Raw genomic sequence first — 21,704 nt, 5'->3', positions numbered from 1 at the left:
AAAGTTAAAAGTCGTTCTTTGTTTTGAGTGAGTGAATTTATTCAAGCATGTTCAGTACAATTACAGGATAATGCAGCAATGTGTATTCTGTACACATAAAATTCATAAGTTTAAAAATGCAGAATAGTGCTATTATATAATATTAAATTTATTCATAAAATTTATGAAATTTATTCATATAATTTCACTTTCTGAAATAAGCCTCTAGCTAATATGCATCATTAAGATGGCTGTGATGTACTACTTTTGCCCCCAATTTATATCAATAAAATTAATGTTTTAAGTCCTGGCATGCATTTAAATGTAACCACAAGAAAGTTCTTTGACTATTATTTTAGAAAAAAGAGATTATATTTAAATTCTGTGTCTCTGTTTTAGAATATGTACTAGACAATTTCAAATAATGGGTTTGGATTTTGATACATTTTCTCAAATAAATTCAGTGGATATTTTGGTTTATTTTAACTCATTTTCCATTCTATTAAAATGTAATGTATTAAAATTGTGAAACCATTTTCAGGTAATGTTATCAACATTCTAACCAAACTGAAGATTTGTAAAAACACACAATTGCAAGAATTTCTGCACCAGTCCTTTTAATCCAAATAATCATGTTACTTTGAATTACTCTGGTCCATTAAAATGATAAAAACCATTTACTGCTATCTACCCTCATCTTCCCTCCTAAATGTTGCACTTATGGCTTGCAAAGTAGAACATAAATCCAATGAAACCTTTAGTTAATATAGTGATGTGTAAATCTTGAAGTTACCTGTTTAATTTCTGACTACATTTTATACTTATTTAATTAAAACAGTGCTATTTTGTGTGTTAATTTAAAAATGGTAGTAATGGTGATGAAAATTAAAGAATCATATGAAAAATGTGTTTGTTAGTAAGGTTTTCCTTCAAAATTAAGTTTAATAACTTTTTCCATTTTAGAGTCGTTAATATTCTGTAACCATAAGAGCACTGATTAGTGAGGTTCAAACCATTAGCTTATATTTATCTCATACCAACGAAAGCTAGTTTTATGATTTCGGTAAATCTATTTATGAATTAATTGCAAAAACAAAAGTATTAAAAATTATGACATTTCCCATTTACAATTGCTAAATGGGATTCAAAATGTGAACCTCAATACCATATCAAACATATGACATACCTGTTAGGAAAAAATGCATAATAAAAAAACAGATATAAACCCATGTAAGATTCTTTCCAGTGTAACTCTTTATCAATTATTATTCCTACATAAAACATATTGACGTTACTATATGCTTGGTTATTTTGTATTTTCGGAGACTTTTTATATGTTTCAGTGAGAAGTACCCATGACGTAAGCCAAAAAAGGACAGGTCTATGTTAAGTGTTTAATGGTAACTAAATATATTAAAATATTTTCATAGAGTAAACCTTTCAGACAAGTTTGAGACTTTCAATAGTTTTTAATAATTAGATTTTTTTGTGTTTTTAACAGACATTTTTAATTTTTTTTTATTTTTATTCAGCAGCACACCCCAAATGTGTCTAAGTCAAATGCTATTCCTCCAATTCCATCCAAGTTTTCAAGCAAATTATTGGACTTTGTGAAAAATGAAAAACTTCCACCTGAAAAACAATTTTCAACAAACAAAATGCCAACAATGTAAACATTGATCTGTCCTAGGGTTATTACACAAGCATGTGTCATCTGATGCTACAATGGGGTGCAAATTATTTCTGTACAATAGATATTCAGATTAGACTTCAATTAAAACAATCAAGTTCTGAAATTACTTCATCATTAGTCTAAGAAATACAAAAACATGTGTTGGGAGAGTAACATATCCTTGTTTGCATATAGGCAAAAAATCATGGATATAAAATGTTGTTCTCAATCTTTCCTGCTACCCTTGGTTTAATGGATTGACACAGTACTTCCACATTTATAGTAGAAAGGTACAAGTTATTAAGTGTGGATATATACAGTTCGTCCTTTTTTTTGTTTACATCACAAAAAATAAGGAAACCTCCCAATCTGCTACTTTATGTACATCAACCTCTAAGCAGTATCATGTATAATTAAATTTCAACTTGGATGAGAAATGAGAAAAAACAATAGTTGTGGGTTTTCTTTTCTTTCTGCACATTCAATTTCTGGTCCTTTTACTGAAAAGGCTGAACAACATTTACATATTCAGTCTGTCCCAACTTATAAGTTGTATTTCCACCACAGTCTACATATTGGTATCGTTCTTGAGATATTTGTTCTGAGTGGCCAAAGTAGGAAGTGGTCACAGTCACTCTGTAGCAAAATAGAAAGGGAGAGATGTGGAGATATATTATTATATTAAATAGGATAAGAAAGGAATCTTAACAAAATGCTAGACTCTTAAAAATATCCTATAGTAATACAAATGTTTTGGAAGTTAACTTTTACCATAAAAGAAAATATAATACATACTTACTGCATCATGACAACTATATTATGCACTTTGATAGAGATTAAAGTACAGAAATCGCTGTAAGAAAAACATTAATATTAGTGTACAGTATAGTAATTACATGTATGAAAGCTTTCTAGAAGTCAATTTCAAATGAACTTCGTTAAATCTATACATATACACACTTGATCTTAGCCAAAAGGCCAAGGGGATTAACTTAACTGTTTATTGAAACAGCCCAACTAAACTAGCTATGCTCTTCCTTTCACACCCCTCCAAAAAAGAAAAGAAAAAAATAAGAAACATATTACAAAAAAAATTATGTGCTATATCAATCCGAATCTTTCAAACATCAATACAGCATTTCAATGCAGTGCTAATAGCCAGATCTTGAATTATTTAGAGGCACACAGCACCAAGAATGATAAGAAGGTAGCATTTAGAAAAACAGAAATCCTTCTGTAAAGCCTGTGTTCCAGGCTACTGCAATCCTTTTATTTAAAAAATAGGTATTTGGTGTGATATTTTCATCTTGTACCCATATTTTATGTATCAAATATCTTGGCTGCTCATCTTACCACAAGATAACTCTGGATGACTTACAATATTAAAACATACATTGAAACTGAAAACACAGGATACTTACTACATGTAACTCATTTCATCTTGTATTACTGTGGGTACCATATAATCAATCTGAAAGGAAAAACAAAAACAGAAACAGTCAGGATAAATATCTAGAAAACTACTATCAAATACATGTGATCCTTGCTTAATAACCACATTCAGCAACCATTCAAACTCATGATGGCATTGAACAAATGGAATATATGACTTGTCTTTATAGAGTTCTGGGAGCAGCATTCCCACAGTCACAACTGTATCTGGGTACTTGGATCACGATTAAGATATTGCAATGCCCTAATTATCATTTGCCCCCTTATTTGTTAACTTTCTACATGTAGTCAATGAGGAAGCAGGCAGGACGTCTGCAAATGGCAACCATGTGATGTCCTTGCTTAATGACCTTATTTAATGATGGTAACTGGAAAGTGCTGGAATTGCTATCGCTAAGCAATGCAATCACATGACATTGCACTTTACAATCATGTTGCTTAGCAATGGAAATTCTGAATCCTAATTGCTGTAGTTTACTGTCTGTAAACCACCTATAATTGTGATATGCTCTGTGATTCCCAATAATTCTTACCTGTTTCATATCCAGTGGTCCAATGTGGGTATTATTGTTCAGTCGTGCCTTTCCAATCACCGTCTTTGAAAACTGTACCTGGGCAGTAATGTTATCAACTTCAACAGAATAATAATTGTTATTGGTTATGTTCAACGTGTTCTGCAAAAGAAATAATTCAGGACTCTAGATTAAATGATGCTTTAATGCAATCTTAAACAGCAATATAAATTATCAACCATTGAAGGAAGTGAAAGGTTTTCAGCTAAGATCTTACCGTAATATTTAAGTATATTATGCGTCTTTGTGCTTCATAATCAACATATACTGATTTGACTCCAGCATATTGTACATCGACAGATCGAGGAAATAAGAAAAATACTGCCAGTCCAGAAAGTAGTAAGCATCCAATTACAGAAGCAGTCACATAAAGTTTTCTGCAGAGAGAAGAGAGGCTCTTTTAAAGTCTCAGTGTTATCTTTATACCCTTCCTTTTCATTGCATGAATTTTTAGTTATTGGACATGCTCCAATCAGTATGTATTTCCAGTGCACATTCTAAGGTTAATTGCAAAATTAAAATCTGCCTGCAGACACATGTACATAGGCATGCATGCATTCCTCATTCTGCCTAATCTCCAGAGAATTAATAAGAACAAAGCAAAGTTGCCAAGGCAAAAAGCAATAAGCAGGCACAATCAATATTAGCATAGTACATTCCTTCCCTACAGCATCTATGATTTTCCCAGCAATCTCTTGGTTTTTAATATTTGGAGAATGAAGGCATGGTTATGGATTAGCAAAGATAGAACAGGTGGAATTCTAGAATGCTGTAACCCATGGTAACCCTCCCACCTCAAACCAAATCAAGGCAACATGGCAAAGCTCCAAGTCTAATAGCAATTTCTACTAATAACAAGCATCAGCAGCTCAAGCAATGCAACCCAACCCGTTTTGTAGGCTATGTTAACACAAAGCATTTTGATTATTAGTACAGAGCAATATTTTCCAAGGCTAAGAGGCAAGCAGAAAAGTATTAATTTTAAATATTCTGACAGTAATTTGTTTAGTCAAAGCCTAAAGGAATTTACCAATATCACATACAGTCATTACTATTGTAACTTACGTTCTTCTTGGCCTCAGTCTCTGATCACTATACGGAATCAAGGCAACAAGCTGATTTTCCTGTCCTGGAATACAATCCAGCATCCTGTCATTTCTACCCTCAATTGCTGCTGTTATAAAGCCAGTAAAACATGCCACATGATATGCTGATGGAGCTGAAATTTCTGTAACAAAGGTCTGCATAACATACACAACTACCACAGACTAAATAAAAAAAAACAATGTTTTTCAAAAATAGCAAAATTATAAAAAGGCAGATATTTTAAAAGAAACTGTCACATAAAATATTTTAGGGGAAACAGTTTTTTTATAACAAGCTATGAAATTACATCTTTTAAATCACTGCCTTGCAAAGGTTTGCTCAACAGCTGCACCCTCTTTTCAGCACTACTAAAATACTGTAATTTTGATAATAACTGAAAGTTCCTGTTAATCAATGCATATTATATGGAGGTTAGTACATGTTAGTATAGATTGACCTCACTTAACAACGATTCTGTTTAGTAACCATTAGATGTTATGATGGTGCTGAAAAAGTAACTTTTATGATCATCATAGTATTCCATGATCATGTAATCGCCATTTGGACATTTCACAGCTGGCTTCCGACAAGTAGAGTCAATGGAGAAGCTAGGATAAAATTGCAAGTAGCAATCACATGATGTCTTACTTAACTAATATGTTGCTTAACATTTCAGTTATTGGTTTCATTATTGCCACAAAATAATACTGAGTACAGACTAAGCAGAGAATATGTTTAAAGCAACCCTGAATGTACAAGATAATTTCTAATTTTTGCTTCTTCTTCTTCTAGTATAGCTGACTAAGAACATTATATACAAAGAAATAAGCCAAATTCAGGTTCTGAAGTCAATCAAATTTATGCTCAGTAAAAACTAATACCAAAACTGAATCTTCTGGAATGTTTTGATTTTCTAAAATAGTTATATTATCTGGAAATTTTATGTTGTTTGTATCATATGATACAAAAGAAAAAAGAAAAAGCAAATCCAAGGAAATTAAACTGTAATTTTTATACTATTATTATATACAAAGACAGGCTATCTTAAGAAAACAATATAAAGACTTGCAAATGAAAGCAACATGCATTTACAACTATAGCTATCACAGAAATTGCTTCTGACTTTACACGTACCACGTGGTATTCTCCCAGTGCCCTGACAAGTGGGACATGTGACACTATCTCTTCCTGTAAATTCAACATATGGAAACTGTGACACATCTCCATTTTTTCCATCTTCACTATGAGAGTCTGAGTGCATTAATCCACTTTTCATGTTATCAGAGGTTGAAGCCCCATCATCTTTCAAAGCAGATAAAGGCATGGAAAGAGATTTCCCCATGTCTGTTGACAGAAAAAAGTTAATAAAAGCAAACCGTAGACTCTAAATCCATTTATTACAGCAGGATTTATTTTGAGGACAATTGATAGAATATTTTGACAACTCTTGCAGAAAGAGAAGTTCCACCAAGTTGAAAACAAATTAAAAAGTTCTGACTCATTTGTGAAATTGCAACAAGTTGTTACTTGGGAATCTTATCAAGCAAATTTATAAATAAGACCATGAGTTGCAGTGGTGCAGTGGTTAGAGTGCAGCACAATAGACTACTTTTGCTGATTGCCAGCTGACTGGGACTGAAAAACTATTCCCTTGTAAAGAACACAATATTATCAAAAATAATTTGCTTGACTTGGGCTATGTTTACTTCTATATTTTCAAATGTGTTTTAAATACATTTAACAGCTAAGCAAATAACCAATTATGTGGTTATAAGCTGCAACAAAGTCTGAAATCCTAATACACAGTTGAAAAAGAGTATTAATTTATGGTGGATTTCCAAATGAGAACTCTTTGTTTCAGGTGAACCTCTGCAGTATCTCTCATTAGTATCTAAAAAAAGAACATAACAAAATGTAGAAGCCGCCACATTTAAAATACAACTCTGTAATATGGTCTTTGTTTCTGGAGTTACGTCTCAAATAAATTAATCACCATTTCCTCCACCATTTTTCCATGCCCAAATTCCAGAAAATATTGTGAATCAGCCCTGGTTCACAATACTATCAAGCATGCATTTTTAGGCAACTGGGATTATTTCCCATAACTCTACTGTGAAAAAAAGTTTATATTTGGAAAATACTTCTTTAAATTAAAGAGTGATTATTACTATTCACAGAAACATTAATTGGTATACTTCTCTGATTTCTTCAGCAGTAGCGCAGTAAATTTCAAGTTTACATAATTCCCAAATCCCCTATAGAAGTAGACAGACATTTTAATAATCTGAGCATAAATATCAGCATTAAGAGATTTTATACGGGCCTAAATACAAGTTATCTGTTTGACTTGGAAAACATCCTTCAAGGTTATTTGTATGGTATGAAAAAATGATAATCTGCTCTGAAATGGCATTCAAGAAAGAACTAAACAGGAAAGAATTATGACATGACAAATCTAGTATTTATTACTAATAATAATAACAACAGCATGTTTTTCCTACAAGAAAATGTAGTGGCATCAAAGAAAGTGAACAAACATTTATGGCATTAGACGGATGTTTGCCCATAAAATCATGGGTTTCAAATTGTCATTTTTACCCTGCATTTATTTCTCTGTTCCCTTTTTACCCATAATTTCTCACCTATAGCTACTGATCTCAAGACCCTGTAAGGGCTGATGTCTCCCCCAAGTCCACCTAATAAAGACAAAGAAAAAAAAATTACTAAAGACTTTGCACAAGGCTGAAGCAGCCAGTTTTATTTATGAAGTGTATATATATTACATGAGTACATTTTTCTTACTCATACTATATTTGGGTATTCAAGAACACTAATATACAAGTACTATATTAAAGGTATTTATTGGCATCAAAGATTTGGCTATGGAAGCCACAGACTTGGCTTGTTCAAGGATTTAGAATTCTAGATAGAAGTTTGTTTTATACCACTTCAGCTGTAATAGTAAATTGGTTTACCTTCTCTCAAAAGATCACAATTTCACAGAGTAATGCTATAAGATTAGACAGCACAGCCCTAGGCATTAGTTACTCAAAACTATGTCCTCTGAGAATGTGCATGTAAGATTGCAAATGGTAGAGAAAACAAATATCCCTATCTATTGTGGTAAATTGTTATTGATGCTACTCTCCTATATTTTGACCTGGTCTATTTATACCAGTATCAATTATCACTGGTGCAAGTTTAGTTTCACAAAACTAGTTTAAAATCCCATGCACCTAAATATAGTAAAACTTTCTTTTGAATAAATGCTAAGGAGTATTCATTCTATGAATTTATTTTAACAGTTTATATGCTATCCAGTGGTAGTTCATAGGAGAATAAAACAAAACATTCAATAACCCTATAAAAGGAAGGGCTATGCCATAATTTCCTTAAATAAACTGTCATCATTTGAGGAAAACCATGATTAATAAATCACTATAATTTGGTTCGCACAACATTGTCAGCAGAAACCAAACAAATTGCTTTGTGTTGTAACACAAAAGTGTGAACCCAGAGAATTGCTAGATCATGCTAATCAAAGTGAAAGCAACAATGTTACAGTTGATTGTGTCAACTAAGTCCCAAGCACTGAAGATTGATAAGCACATTTTCTATGCTCTAGGACAGTGGTCTCCAGGTGGCTGAGGAACTCTGGGAGTTGAAGTCCACAAGTCTTAAAGTTGCCAAGGTTGGAGACCACTGCTCTAGGACACTGGTCCCCAACCTTTCCATCTTTTACTGTGTTATTTTACATTGTATCTTTACTATATTTATAAATAATTCAAGGTAGTGAACATACCTAATACTTCCTCCTATTTCCTCCCCACCCCAACAATCTTGGGTGTTGCGCTATTTTCTTTATATGTCCGCCTTAAGACTGCTTATGATTTTTTTTTCATTTTAATAATGTTCTTAATTTTTAAATTGTGAATCACCATCAGAATTGGCCTCCTAATTGCTAAAATAAAGGTTATCATGCCATCACTTACAGAAGCTCAGCCTTATAATATCATCTTTACATGTAGATTAAGGTGTGGAATGATCCCAATTCCCAGTGTACACACAGACTACTGTGTTCAAACAACCTATATTATTTAAGCATTGGGAAATGGTATTCTTTTTAAAAAGGGGAAGAGACCATAAGAGCTTCGGTGGCGCAGTGGTTAGAGTGCTGTACTGCAAGCCATTTCTGCTGACTCTTAGCTGCCTGCAATTTGGCAGTTCAAATCTCACCAAGCTCAAGGTTGACTCAGCCTTCAATCCTTCCTAGGTGGAAAAATGAGTGGATAAAATGAGGACCCAGATTATTGGGGGCAATAGACTGACTCTGTAAAACTGCTTAGAGTGGGCTGTACAGCACTGTAAAGTGGTATATATGTCTAAGTGCTATTGCTATATAGCAATAGCAGTAGACTTATATACCGCTTCATAGGCCTTTCAGGCCTCTCTAAGCGGTTTACAGAGAGTCAGCATATTGCCCCCAACAATCTGGGTCCTCATTTTACCCACCTCGGAAGGATGGAAGGCTGAGTCAACCCTGAGCCGGTGAGATTTGAACCGCTGACCTGCTGATCTAGCAGTAGCTTGCAGTGCTGCATTTAACCACTGCGCCACCTTGGCTCAATTTGGCAGCTATATGTATTATCCACTCATTATATAACCAATCCATCTTTCTTTCATAACTGGGGAGGTAGGCTTGCACTCTGGTAACAAAAGAGTTTTTCTTCTTGTCCCTTCCTTTCCTCTTTCCAGCCACCAACAACTAGGAGATAATGACATAGTCCACGTTGATGTATGAAGTAAATGTGCAGCCAAAGTAGATTCAGAACTAAGTAAGCAGAAAAACATTATCTCCTGCTGTCTTGCAATGGCTGAGGATTTTTTTCCTTCTACTTTTTATGTTCTGAGGGGAAGACACTAACTCTGACTTAAGCAAGGGAAGTGCAGTGCAGTAATCACTTCGGAACCAAAGGTCATTTCAAAGTATGTCTTAGCTATAAAAATACAAAGTTAACACAAGGACATAAAGCCATAAAATCAAGATCATATCTGAAACATACAAGGCCTCAGAGTAACTGAGGAAACCTAAAAAATGACTTCCCTCTCTTTGTCCCATTGAAGTAGATAAATGCTGACAGAATTATGTTCCTAGATATGGATGTTAACTAGTGGAAAGCAATAATGCTATAATCATCATGACCTCACTTTGCAAACCCAGAACTCCCTTATGGTTTATAATCATTATGAAATAATTTTAGGTTTGGGGAATTGTCTCCAGTAAAAGAGAGAAGGAAGACTGCAGGAGCCATGATTTCATAACCCAGTCTACTAAGACCAGCAGATATGTAAATAAACTAAAATTAGAACTATATAAACCTCAGTCTTAAACACACACACCCTTCCCCGAAGTAAGTCGTTTCTTTGCTACAAAAAGCATCTTCGGGTGATAGAGCTTCTTCCAGGCCTAAAGTACAGCAAGTAACTCGCATTGCTAGTAAACAATATTAAGATGGGCTGCTGGGAGAATGAATTCAAAGAAAAGGAGCTGGGGAATCAAACAAACAAGGGCCCTTTTTCAAAGCCAAATCATCGCCTGCAGAATCAAATCATCACAGGGGGGAAATGGCAGCAGATGCCTTTTTGCGCGGTGACTCAGAAGTCATTCTTGTTGAATTTACAGATTATTCCCCAAGGTGTTTGGGCACGCAAGCTCAAATCGCCAAGATGTTTTTTAAGACCCTAATACACAGCCATTTTATTTGCATTATTTGCCAAACGGACTGCTTTCACCCTTGTCCAGCAAACCACGTTCACCTGGACCGCAGTTTCTCTCCGTACGCACCTAAAACGGGATTTCTCCCGATGTCGCGCAGCTCTTTCCCTAATCGCCACCATGGCGCGCGCGCCTATGCGCTGGCACCCAATTCCCACCCGCCGCCGCCACCATCGCAAACCAGGCTCGTGATTCTGCCCTGAGCAACACGTCGCCGCAGCAAAGCAAGACCTTACCAGCAGCCCTCAAAGCAACACGCTTCCACCGTATTTCCAAGCGTCCAAGGTTATGATTATGACTACTATTTGCTCCGCAGGTTTCCTGGGCTCGGGGCTCACAAACAGCTCCCCATCAAGTTTCACCAGGATGATAGGAGTGAGCATGCGCGGTAGCCGATTCTGAAGCCCTACACCTTTTTTTGCCCTTACTTGGGGTCCTTTTTTCTTGCGGACGGACATGAAACAAATATATAGTAAAACAAGAAGGGGTGAGATGGTCCTGGGCTGTGCTATTTACTATTTTATATCAAAACACAGTTTATGCTTGGGGAGAGAACAGTTGCAAGGCAATGTGAAGTGTAGGCGACAAAGCTGCAACGATGAGAAACAGGCTCAGTTGTGGATAAGGAGCATGCTCAGATTCTCCCTTTGAAGTAGGCTGTCGCTTTGCCGGTAGCAAACAACAAGCTAGGATAAAACGCCGCGGTCACCATTCTATTTTTACCCCCATTTCTAGCAGCACTGCCAAGCACATCGCATTTCTTCCCCTTTTACAAAATATTTGTTCCGGTCGATAAGAGCCAGCATATGAAATACAGAAATCTTCGCCCGGTGTGAAACAAACCTCAATAGTCTGATTGCAATTACTTTTTGCTGCAAGCCCAGGTTTTCTGCGACCAACAATCTTTTCATCATTTCCAATTGCATTTTTTTTCTTGGTCGCGAAGTCATGTGCAACCCATAGACAACGTTCCTCCATGCCTTCCTGTCCTCTTCTATCTCCCCCCCCCCAAGAGTCCATTTAAGATCACACTGACTGCTTCAGGGACACCATCCAGCCATCTATGGAGATTCTCAATCATCCAAGTTATGGTTGTCCCAAATGTGCTTTTCCAGGCAACTGGACTTTGTTGGTTTGTTCCTTGAAAACCTATCCCTTCTCATCCAAGAAGCTTCTTCATTTCTGAACTTAACATATTCAGTTTCAAAACATTTTCAAGGAACAAACCAAGAAAGTCCAGTAGCCTTTTGGAAAACCACCTTTGGGAGAAAATAAGATGGGCCTACTGCCTTGATCCCAATTAAATAGAAAATACCTATGGAAACTATACAGTTGGCATATGACTACCAAGATAAATGTTCAGTTAAACACATAAGCTATGTTAGATAATAATGTAGAGTGGAGCTAACTTCTTGGCTTAGTTACAACTTGTCAGACCTGCAAGGTAGACAAAAACAGGAAACTGACTGCATGGGATGAGTAGCAATATATTATATTGAAATAGGCAACTGTAGTAACACAATGTTGCAAGTCTGCCACATTTTCTGTATTTTTAGTTTCTCTTCTTAAGCTAATCTTAGGCTTGTAATACTTGCCTTCCTCCTCAGATACAAGATAAGCATCTCCGGCATCTGATAGCCTGATCATCTTTTCTAAGCTGTTTCCAAAATTATCCTACACCACTTATTTGTTAACTAACTAGCCGCTGTGAGACCAAGTGCACCTCCAAGAAAGAAAAAAACAGTTAAGATTACAATGTGAAGCCAAAGCCTCTTTTTATATGCTTCTGCGCAGCGAAGCACTGATGATTTGATAATGATTGCTAATTTGACCTTTCCTGCAGGTGTTCTAATTGAACTGGGCCCACACAGAGATTAGCTGACGTTTTTGGCCCAGAGGAGGCACTGTTGTAAAGATTAAATTACTTCCATCTTACTTTTGAGTTGCTGTTTCTAGGTAGAACATGGTCTGCCTCTGTAGATTCGAATTTGTTTTTGTATTCAGTTTGGTAAAAAGTAACGTTTGTATATATTTCTGAGTTCTAAAACTACTTTAAGATTTCATGAATCGTGATTGCAAAAATAAATTAGACCAATTGGACAATGAGGCTAAGAAGTATCTGCTTCTTATATATGTAAGTATATTCAGTATTTTTTGAATCTTAAAAAGCTTCTCATCAGTAAAGAGTGTCTGCAAAAATATTCAACCCCCTCCCCTCACAAATAATGTTTGTACTGGTGTAAAAAAATCCCTTAAACTAAATGAAAATGCACCAATATAAAACTTCAACAGCTACCATTATGTGGCAATATCTTTTCTCTACCATGTTCTCATGGTGCTGTCATCTGCCCCTTAGCTCATGCCTAAGGCAACCTTAAGTTACTCTGAATGATTCTGGTATTCAAGTACTGTAGGTTTTTTCCCCCTTGAAGAGAAAATATTCATCAATCATAACAAAGATGGTATGGATATTGTCCTAGTGCATAGCTCTTTAAACTTGGCAACCTTAAGACTTGTGGACTTCAACTCTCAGAATTCTCCAGTTGGAGAATTCTGAGAGTTGAAGTCCACAAGTCTTAAAGTTGCCAAGTTTGAAGACCCCTGTCCTAGTGGATGGGATCAGTTGGGCATCTACTCTAATTTCCCCTTTAAGACGCTTTAGGCTGCTACAGGCACACACCTCCACAGACTCGCTTCCTTAAACAGCAGAAGAGTCCAAAAAGGGCTTCTCTGTATCCACTTTGCTGTCTGGTTTGAAAGTGTGACAACCAGAATAAGAGTGATGGTTTGTTTCCCTGGAAATGTGTGTATTGCTGCTACACCTCCATACAAGCCCAACTACTCCAGAAATATTTTATTAGTATTCAGCCTATCACACAAATGCACAATTTGCTAGGGCCTATGGCAGTGGTTCTCAACCTTCCCAATGCGACCCTTTAATACAGTTCCTCATGTTGTGGTGACCCCCAACCATACAATTATTTTCAAAAGTACTCTATAACTGTATTTTTGCTACTGCTATGAATCATAATGTAAATATCTGATATGCAGGATGTATTTTTATTGTTATAAATTGAACATAATTAAAGCATAGTGATTAATCACAAAAACAATATGTAATTATATATTGTGAAATATTTATTTCTAATTACAAATAAATGAAATTTTGTCTTGAAGCATGGTGTAGCTTTGGTTTTGCCTAAGTATTAATCCTTTACTTTACTTCTACTCCCCTCTTCTTTGGGGCAGCCCCTCAGATATTGGAAGACTGTTATCATATCACCTTTAAGTCCTTCTTTTCATTCAACCAGACATACCCAGTTCCTGCAACTGTTCTTGAGGTTCCAGTCCCCTAATCCTGTTGGTTGCTCTTCTTTGCACTTTTCTAGACTAGAGTCTCCACATCTTTTTTTATAGAGGCAGCCAACATCTTGCTCCTAAATTTTGGGTCTGAAAAGAACCACATCCTGGAGGCTGGACATATGCCTGCTGCTATACAACCATACACAACATACAAAGAGACACACGGTGGCTTTATTCCCACAGCCTCCTTAACTAAGTTGCCTGCAGCTACATTCACAAACTCGCTTATCCTGCCTGGATGGCTCTTCAACCAGGTTTGGGGTTGATTGCAGGAGTGTTCTTAACCTTGGTGGTGGTGGTAAGCTTAACCTTAATTTATTGGGCAAATGGTTTTTTAAAAAGTTTTTTATTTTCTCTTTCAAGTTCATTCACAAATATACACTCTTATAATTACCATTAATTATATCATTATCATTAATCATTTATTGTTATTTTCTTACAAATATATTTAATGCAGTTTGGGTCACTTTCTTGCCACCCTATTTTATTTTGCAACAACCTTGCTCCTTCTATCTTCTCTTCCTCCCTTCTCTGCCTTCTTCTTTCCTCCTCTCCTTCCTCCCTTCTTCTTCCCCTCTCTTTCCTCTCCTCCTCCTCTTTTCTCCTCCCTCTTACCAGTTTTTTTTTCTTACCAAAATTTTTTAGAACCTCTTCTATAGGTGTGGCCTGCTTTGTGGGAGTAGCTTGCCAGCCGTGTGACTGGGTGGGTGTGGCTTACAGCCATGTGACTGGGTGGGCGTGGCCAACTTGTAAAATGTGGTGAAACTCACTTAACAATGTTCTTGCCTAGCAACCAAAATGTTGGCTCAGAAACTCTGGCATTTGAAGCATGCAAGTCTTAAGGTTGTCAAGTTACAAGACCTTTGTACCCCTAACCTTTTAGAAAAAAAACCCCAGGGGTTCTCAAACTTGACAGCTTTAAGACTTGTGGACTTCAGCTCCCAGAATTCCTCCTCCAGTCATGTTGGTTCAGGAACTCTGGCATTGAAGTGTGCAAATCTTAAAGCTGTCAAGTTACAAGACCCTTGCACCCCTAACCCTTTAGAAAAAACCTCAGGGGCATTCAAATTTGACAGCTTTAAGACTTGTGGACTTCAACTCCCAGAATTCCTCCTCTTGCTCTTCATCTTGATGATGTGCGGATGGGCGGGGGGAGGGAGCTGGAACCAGTTCTAAATGGCACTGTAGATTTGTGGAACCTCTTTTATAGAAGAGGTTAGAACTGGCAGGAACCCACCCCTGCCTCTTACCCTCTCTCCTACTCCTAATTCCCCTCCCTTACTTCCTCTGCTTTACCCTTTCTTCCTTTCCCTCCTCTCCTTCCTCCCTCTTACCCTCTCTCCTAGTCTTAATTCCCCTCCCTTTCTTCCTCTGCTTTACCCTTTCTTCCTTTCCCTCCTCATCTTTCCTCCTTTCCGTTGTTGCCCTTGCTTATTTACTTTCTCTGATGGGTTCTCAGGGTGGCATTTCAGGAAACCCAACTTTATATTTTCATACATATCATTTTCTCTGTTAAATTTTATTTCTAATAATAATTGTATCATTTTTTAAATTGTTTACTTGCTTTGCATTTTTGTTTGCTCTTTTCCTTTGTGCATGGTTTATGGTACTTTTAGCAAGCAGGTTTTCATTGTGTGAATGGGGCCAGTTCAGGCTCCTGAGCTTGGCTCTTGATGACAGGTCTGGTTGTGGATTTAGATATAGTTAAAAGTACCTGGCAGCGGTATGGAAAACATAGCCGCGTGCATGCCCTGCACAATTACAGCTTAGAGCAGGACCTAAGCCCCTTCCTCCCTCGCAGGAACACTTTCCCGCCATTATGAAGTCTCTGAGGCTAATTGTATGTGGTGTGTGCACGCACCTATGTTTTTTACAGCGTGGAGCCGCAGCGATGCTCTGCGCTGCCGGCGATGACTCCAGAGCCCATCCGCGGGGGATTTCATGGAATGAGGTGGAGTCTAAAGTTTAGAGTTGTGCTGGTCTCAGCGACCCCTGTGAAATGGTTGTTCGACCCCAAAAGGGGTCGCGACCCACAGGTTGAGAACCACTGGCCTATGGGAAAAAAAGAGGGACACGGTGGCTCAGTGACTAAGATGCTGACCTTGTTGGTCAGAAAGGTTGGCAGTTTGGCGGTTTGAATTCCTAGTGCTGCATAACGGAGTGAGCTTGTGTTACTTGTCCCAGCTTCTGCCAACCTAGAAAGCATGTAAAAATACAAGTAGAAAAATAGGGACCACCTTTGTTGGGAAGGTAACCGCGTTCCATGCGCCTTCAGTGTTTAGTCATGCTAGCCACATGACCATGGAGATGTCTTCGGACAGCACTGGCTCTTTGGCTTTGAAACAGAGATGAGCACTGCCCCCTAGAGTCGGGAACGACTAGCACATATGTGCAAGGGGAAACTTTTATCTTTTATGGAAGAAAATTGCTCAGTAAAATCAATATTTTGTTCTTTTTTTTCCTATTGTGTTTTATTTGAGCGTGGAGGGCATTTTATTTGGAAGACCACAAACGGGAATTTGTGTACAAATCAAATAAATTAAATTTATTTTTAAGACAGAATATTCATGTTTTTCTAATGAAAATGTCCAAATGCAATTTAAAAGTTTACATGCAGTGTCCCTTCTTTCCATAGCACTCCAGGTGATCAACCCACAAAACTGCCTCTGCAAGTCAATTTGAGGCAAAGCTTTTAGCTGCGGAATTTATATTTCTCTAGATTTCTTAGTGTTTTTTAAATTTCTGTTCCTAATTATATGTCAGTTTTAGCTTTATATCCTTCCACAGTGCATTTATGAATAGCATTTCCTTTTTACTCTGGAATTTATTGCAATGTATTTTTACTTAGATGGTTTTTAATCTTGATTGGCCAGCTGATGTAAAACTGAGTTTGGAATATTAAGAAACAATAGAATGCAAGCCCTTTTTGTACATGTATTCTTTTAGAGAAGGGGCACAGTTTGCTTTGCAATAATGTCTCAATTCTACTTTCATCATTTTGGGCAAAGCCTCAAATCCTGCTGAGGTCTTTGAATGCTCTCGAGTATAATGTAATGTGATCAACTGTGAAAATTTTTAATTGACTAACAATGTATTGTAGATGTCAGAAGTAAAATCTATATATTTGGCTCTTTTCTTTTAATTGTGATTGCTTCAGAATTTAATTAAACTATGTTTGCAGACATCTTTCTTTTTATTAATATCATGTCTTTATTATTTTTGCAAATAACTCAAGGCAGCAAACAAATGCAACACACTTTCCTCCTCCTATTTTCCCCACAATAACAACCCTGTGAAGTGGTTTGGCTGAGAGAGAATGACTAGCCAAAAGTCACTTCAATAAACACTTTAGAACAGGGGTGTCAAATTCAGGGCTTAGATCTGGCCCATGGGGTCGTTCTCGAAATAGAGAAGGATTGTCCTGCGGTGCCTCTGCCAGCTAAAGCAGAGCCCTCCGTTTTCAGCTGCAACAGCCTCCTGCAACCATCTGCCAGCAAAAACAGAACTCAGGAGGCTGACTCTCCCAAGCCCCACTTTTGCTGGCAGAGCGCTTGGGCCACCACAGGCATTCTCGACTTTAGTGATGTTGAGCTGGCCACGCGCATCATGCCCACGCTCACCATGCCCCTCCCCAAGGTCAAACATAACCCTGATGCATCACTCAATGAAATCGAGTTTGACACTCCTGCTTCAGAATGAACAGTAGAAAGCAAGTGAAACTAATGCAAAACCATTTAATTTTTTTTCAAAGAAGCTGGGAGCCACCCAGTTCAAGAAAAGATACTCAGTTATCAAAAATTTCAAAAGTGTCATTGCTGGCTTCCTCTTTATTTGTATTCTTAAAATGCACCTAGATTTTGGTTTGTTAAGATGCTGAAATTGGATGAATGGTACCAGTAGATATTCTAAACTGGAACCACATTGTGAAGAAGCATAAAAATAAATATAAAGGGTTAGCTACAATCTATGAAATGCAATATATCAGGCAAAACAAAACACACTAATGCCTTGTGTTTTTATATAATCTAGGAAGAGAATTTAGATTATATACTGAATTTTTAATTTAATGCTGAATTTTAGCATTCATGAGAAGGTTGATTAGATAATAATGGAAAGAACCAACAATTTGCTGATTTTTTTTTTGCAGCATTTTTATATTTTGGGATTGAGAAAAAAGAGGAATAAGTGAAGCTCTATTCTTCAAGCAGTGCATTATGTGGTTGGAAGGCTGAATAAGTATTAAACACCTGAACCTAGGTTTAAAGACCATATATGAATGCATTTTTGCATTCATGTATTTAGAACATTGCAATAATTTAACTACAAGTTCTGTTACAATTTTGTAGGGATCAGTGAACATGATTCATCAGGTATCTGCTACAGCATGGTGTCAAATTGGCGGCCCGCAAGGCAGATGTGTCACACGCAGGCCACACCCACCACAGCTTGCAAAGGGGAAAACCATCGCAAAGCATCACGTGATGGCAAAATGATGCAGCGAATTTGAGATGAGTGTGCTATAGGTATAAAGTTAACCATTTTGTTTTTGCAGTAACCTAATCCTAATGCACATCAATAAACAGTGACTTTTCACTCATAGCACTAAATGCAATGTGATTTGTTTGAGTTCAATATATGAATTTAATTGTGTTTATTCAATAGGATTTCATATTAATCACTAATGATTTGCTTTCTAGGGTCAAGAAGACGAAGATTGCGGCTAGGGTCCTTTCGGATCATAACCCAGTTTGGATGGAATTGGGAGGGGTGGTACAGGCAAGAAGGTCTTGGAGATTGAATGAAAACTTATTTAGACATGAAGAGTATATCAATGATTGTAAAAAATTGCTAACCGAATACTTTGTTTTTAATATGAATAAGGGTACACCTATGGAATTCGTATGGGATGCAAGCAAAGCGTATATGAGAGGAGTACTGATAAATATAAACAAAGCACATAGACATAAACAAGGGGTAAAACGAACAGAATTGGAAGAGGAAATTAAGAGGAAAGAGCTGGAGTTAACATTAAACCCAGGCGATACAAAGGTCAAGGAAGCAATTGCCATATTAAAATCTCAATTTGACATGTTGATTTCTCACCAGGTAGCCACTAGTTTGTTATACGCAAAACACAATACTTTCTGCAACGCAAACAAACCTGGAAGATGGTTAGCTTATCAGATTAGGAAAAAAAGGAAATCTCGAAATATATCTAAATTGACCTATAGAGGGAAGGAGTTGTTTCAACAGGATAAGATTCAAAAGGCATTTCGGGAATTTTTTACAGAGTTGTATAAGGGGGATAAAATTAATGGTTTAGATATAGAAAAATATTTAGATAAAGAGAAAATACCCTTAGTTAAAGAAGAGCACAGGCAAAAATTGAATCAACCAATAACCTCGGGGGAAATTTTACAGGTAATTAAGCAGTTAAAGTCAGGGAAGGCATCAGGCACAGATAGCTTGACAGCAGCTTACTATAAAAACTTACAATTAGAAATGGTAGAACCTCTTAGAGAATTATTTAATAAGATTCAAACAGAAGGTAAGGTACCTCCATCTTGGAAGACAGCTTTTATATCTTTGATACCCAAAGAAGATCAAGATACTACTCAACCCAAAAACTATAGACCTATCTCATTACTTAATGTAGATTATAAAATTTTTACTAAAATATTAGCAAATAGGTTAATGCTGGTTATTCAACAATTGATACATGCTGACCAGACAGGTTTTATACAAGGGAGACAAATGAAAAGTAATGTTAGATTAGTTATTAATGCACTAGAATACTTGGGAAAGAACCATCAAATTCCTGCTCCGTTCATATTTTTGGATGCTGAAAAAGCTTTTGATCGAGTTAATTGGCAATTTCTGTTGAAGATATTGCAAAAAATGCAGATAGGAGATAGTTTTTTACAATCAATTAAAGCAATATATCAACAGCAAACAGCTCAAATCATAGTCAATGGAAGTTTTCAAATTGGAAAAGGTACAAGACAGGGCTGTCCTTTGTCCCCACTATTGTTTATTATAACTTTGGAAGTATTGTTGAATAAAATACGGGGCTTGGATGGTCTAAAAGGAATTAAGATTAGGCAGCAAGAATACAGAGTGTGTGCTTTTGCGGATGATTTGGTCATAATATTGGAACAACCGCAGGAATCCAGTATGGTTTTAATGAATACGATTAATCAATATGGTCAAGTGTCTGGTTTTAAAATAAACTTAGGGAAAACAAAAATATTAGCCATAAATATGAATACTAAACAAAAGGAAGAATTAGGAGGAATGTTAGGATGTGAGGTAGTCAAAAAGGTCAAGTATCTTGGAGTTAATATTTCAATCTCAAATGGGAAATTATTTAAGTATAATTATGAACCACTCTGGCATAGTATACAGATAGAGATGAAAAAATGGGAGAAGTTGCACTTATCGTTGCTGGGAAGAATAGTGGCAGTGAAAATGAATATCTTACCAAAATTTTTATTTCTTTTCCAAATGTTACCTATAGTCAAAAAAGATGCGAATCTTTTAGAATGGCAGAACGGTATCAATAAATTAGTATGGGCAGGAAAGAAGCCGAGAGTAAAGCCATATTTTAAGAAATACTTTATTGCGGGTCTGGAAAAAATATCAACATAAACTAAATGACAAGATACCCATGTGGGCAATTCCTAGACATGCAATTGAAAATATGAATATAGCACAAAAACAGGATAGAACTACTTACAGTCAGCTCCTCATTTTGGAAAGGGGGGCACTACAACTAAAATCCTTAGAGGTATTGAAAGAGGAGAAGGTAGTTCAAACATGGTTCCAGTACGGGCAATTACAGGCCAGGTGGAAAATAGATCAAAAATTGGTTTTATCCAAGTTGAGGATAATCTATTTAAACAAATAAGAGACCAAAGTTTAATGCATATAAAGAGGATATATAATCTATTAATACAGATGGATTCGGAAACAGAATTAGTTAAAGATTGTATGGTAAAGTGGGCTCAAAATATTGAAGAACCAATAATGTTGGATACGTGGGAAAGAATTTGGGTAAGAAATGTGAAATTTACACAAGCTCAAAACTTGCGAGAAAATTTTTACAAGATGTTTTATAGATGGCATTTAGATCCTAAAAAGTTGGCTTCTATGTATCCGAATTTACAACCCAAATGTTAGAGATGTGGTTCTCTTGACGCTACATATTTCCATATATGGTGGACTTGCCAAAAGGTTAAGGCATTTTGGATAAAAATATGGTGGATTATGCAAAATATTTTTAAAAGAAGGATAAAGTTTACTCCTCAGTTATTTTTGTTAGGTATAAGTACTGACTTTACAGCAGTAGAGATTAACTTGATTTTGCATTTAATAACGGCAGCAAGATTGTTGGTGGTGCAATATTGGAAGAAGGAAGACTTGCCTACAATTCAAGAATGGTCATTGAAAGTCACAAATTTAGCCGAGATGGCTATAATATCTGCATATCTTAAAGACCACTCAAATGAGAGATATAAACGAGACTGGAAAAAATGGATTGATTATATACAAAATAAATATGGGACTAAGAAATTCCAGATAGCCTATGCTTAAGATCAGGAATGATTTAAATTGTTTAAAGATAGCTTAGCAAGAAGGAGCTAAGCTCAATGTAGAGATGTTGTTAATTTCTTATTCTTTTTTTTTCAATATATTTTAGACCATGTTTGTTAAAAATCTATACCGTGTACGGGTTCTGGGAAGTCGGGGGGAAAGTATGTGGGGGGGGGCAGGGGGGAGGGAGGGGGAGGGAATATATTAGGTT

The 21,704-nt window shown here is 36.4% G+C and overlaps 1 protein-coding gene across 3 annotated transcripts; it reads right to left on the bottom strand.

The window, feature by feature from the left end:
* Positions 1-1,510: 1,510 nt before the first annotated feature.
* On the bottom strand, positions 1,511-10,912 carry TMEM106B (transmembrane protein 106B). 3 transcript variants are annotated; one of them, XM_032235750.1, is made up of 9 exons: positions 10,774-10,912; positions 7,404-7,457; positions 5,896-6,105; positions 4,741-4,849; positions 3,893-4,052; positions 3,637-3,777; positions 3,073-3,122; positions 2,451-2,504; positions 1,511-2,287 (listed from the first exon to the last, which is right to left on the bottom strand). In XM_032235750.1, the coding sequence occupies exons 3-9, from the start codon at positions 6,101-6,103 to the stop codon at positions 2,149-2,151; spliced, it is 861 nt and encodes a 286-aa protein (XP_032091641.1). In that variant the 5' UTR covers positions 6,104-6,105; positions 7,404-7,457; positions 10,774-10,912; the 3' UTR covers positions 1,511-2,148. The 3 variants fall into 3 exon arrangements, with proteins under 3 accessions (XP_032091641.1, XP_032091644.1, XP_032091642.1); XM_032235753.1 differs by having other exon boundaries at positions 4,741-4,804; XM_032235751.1 differs by lacking the exon at positions 7,404-7,457.
* Between the last annotated feature and the right edge of the window lie 10,792 nt (positions 10,913-21,704).

This window comes from Thamnophis elegans, chromosome Z (assembly GCF_009769535.1).
Source record: "Thamnophis elegans isolate rThaEle1 chromosome Z, rThaEle1.pri, whole genome shotgun sequence".
Taxonomy (NCBI): domain Eukaryota; kingdom Metazoa; phylum Chordata; class Lepidosauria; order Squamata; family Colubridae; genus Thamnophis; species Thamnophis elegans.
The sequence above is the reverse complement of the archived record's forward strand: the minus strand, read 5'-3'. Positions and strand labels throughout refer to the sequence as shown.

Excerpts from the sequence above, each read along its gene's own strand:
- TMEM106B (XM_032235750.1), bottom strand. The coding sequence starts at position 6,103 with ATGGGGAAATCTCTTTCCATGCCTTTATCTGCTTTGAAAGATGATGGG. Across the intron at positions 4,053-4,740 it reads AGACTGAGGCCAAGAAGAAC|AAAACTTTATGTGACTGCTT; the intron begins GTAAGTTACAAT and ends TTCTCTCTGCAG. Across the intron at positions 2,288-2,450 it reads AATATAGTTGTCATGATGCA|AGTGACTGTGACCACTTCCT; the intron begins GTAAGTATGTAT and ends ATTTTGCTACAG.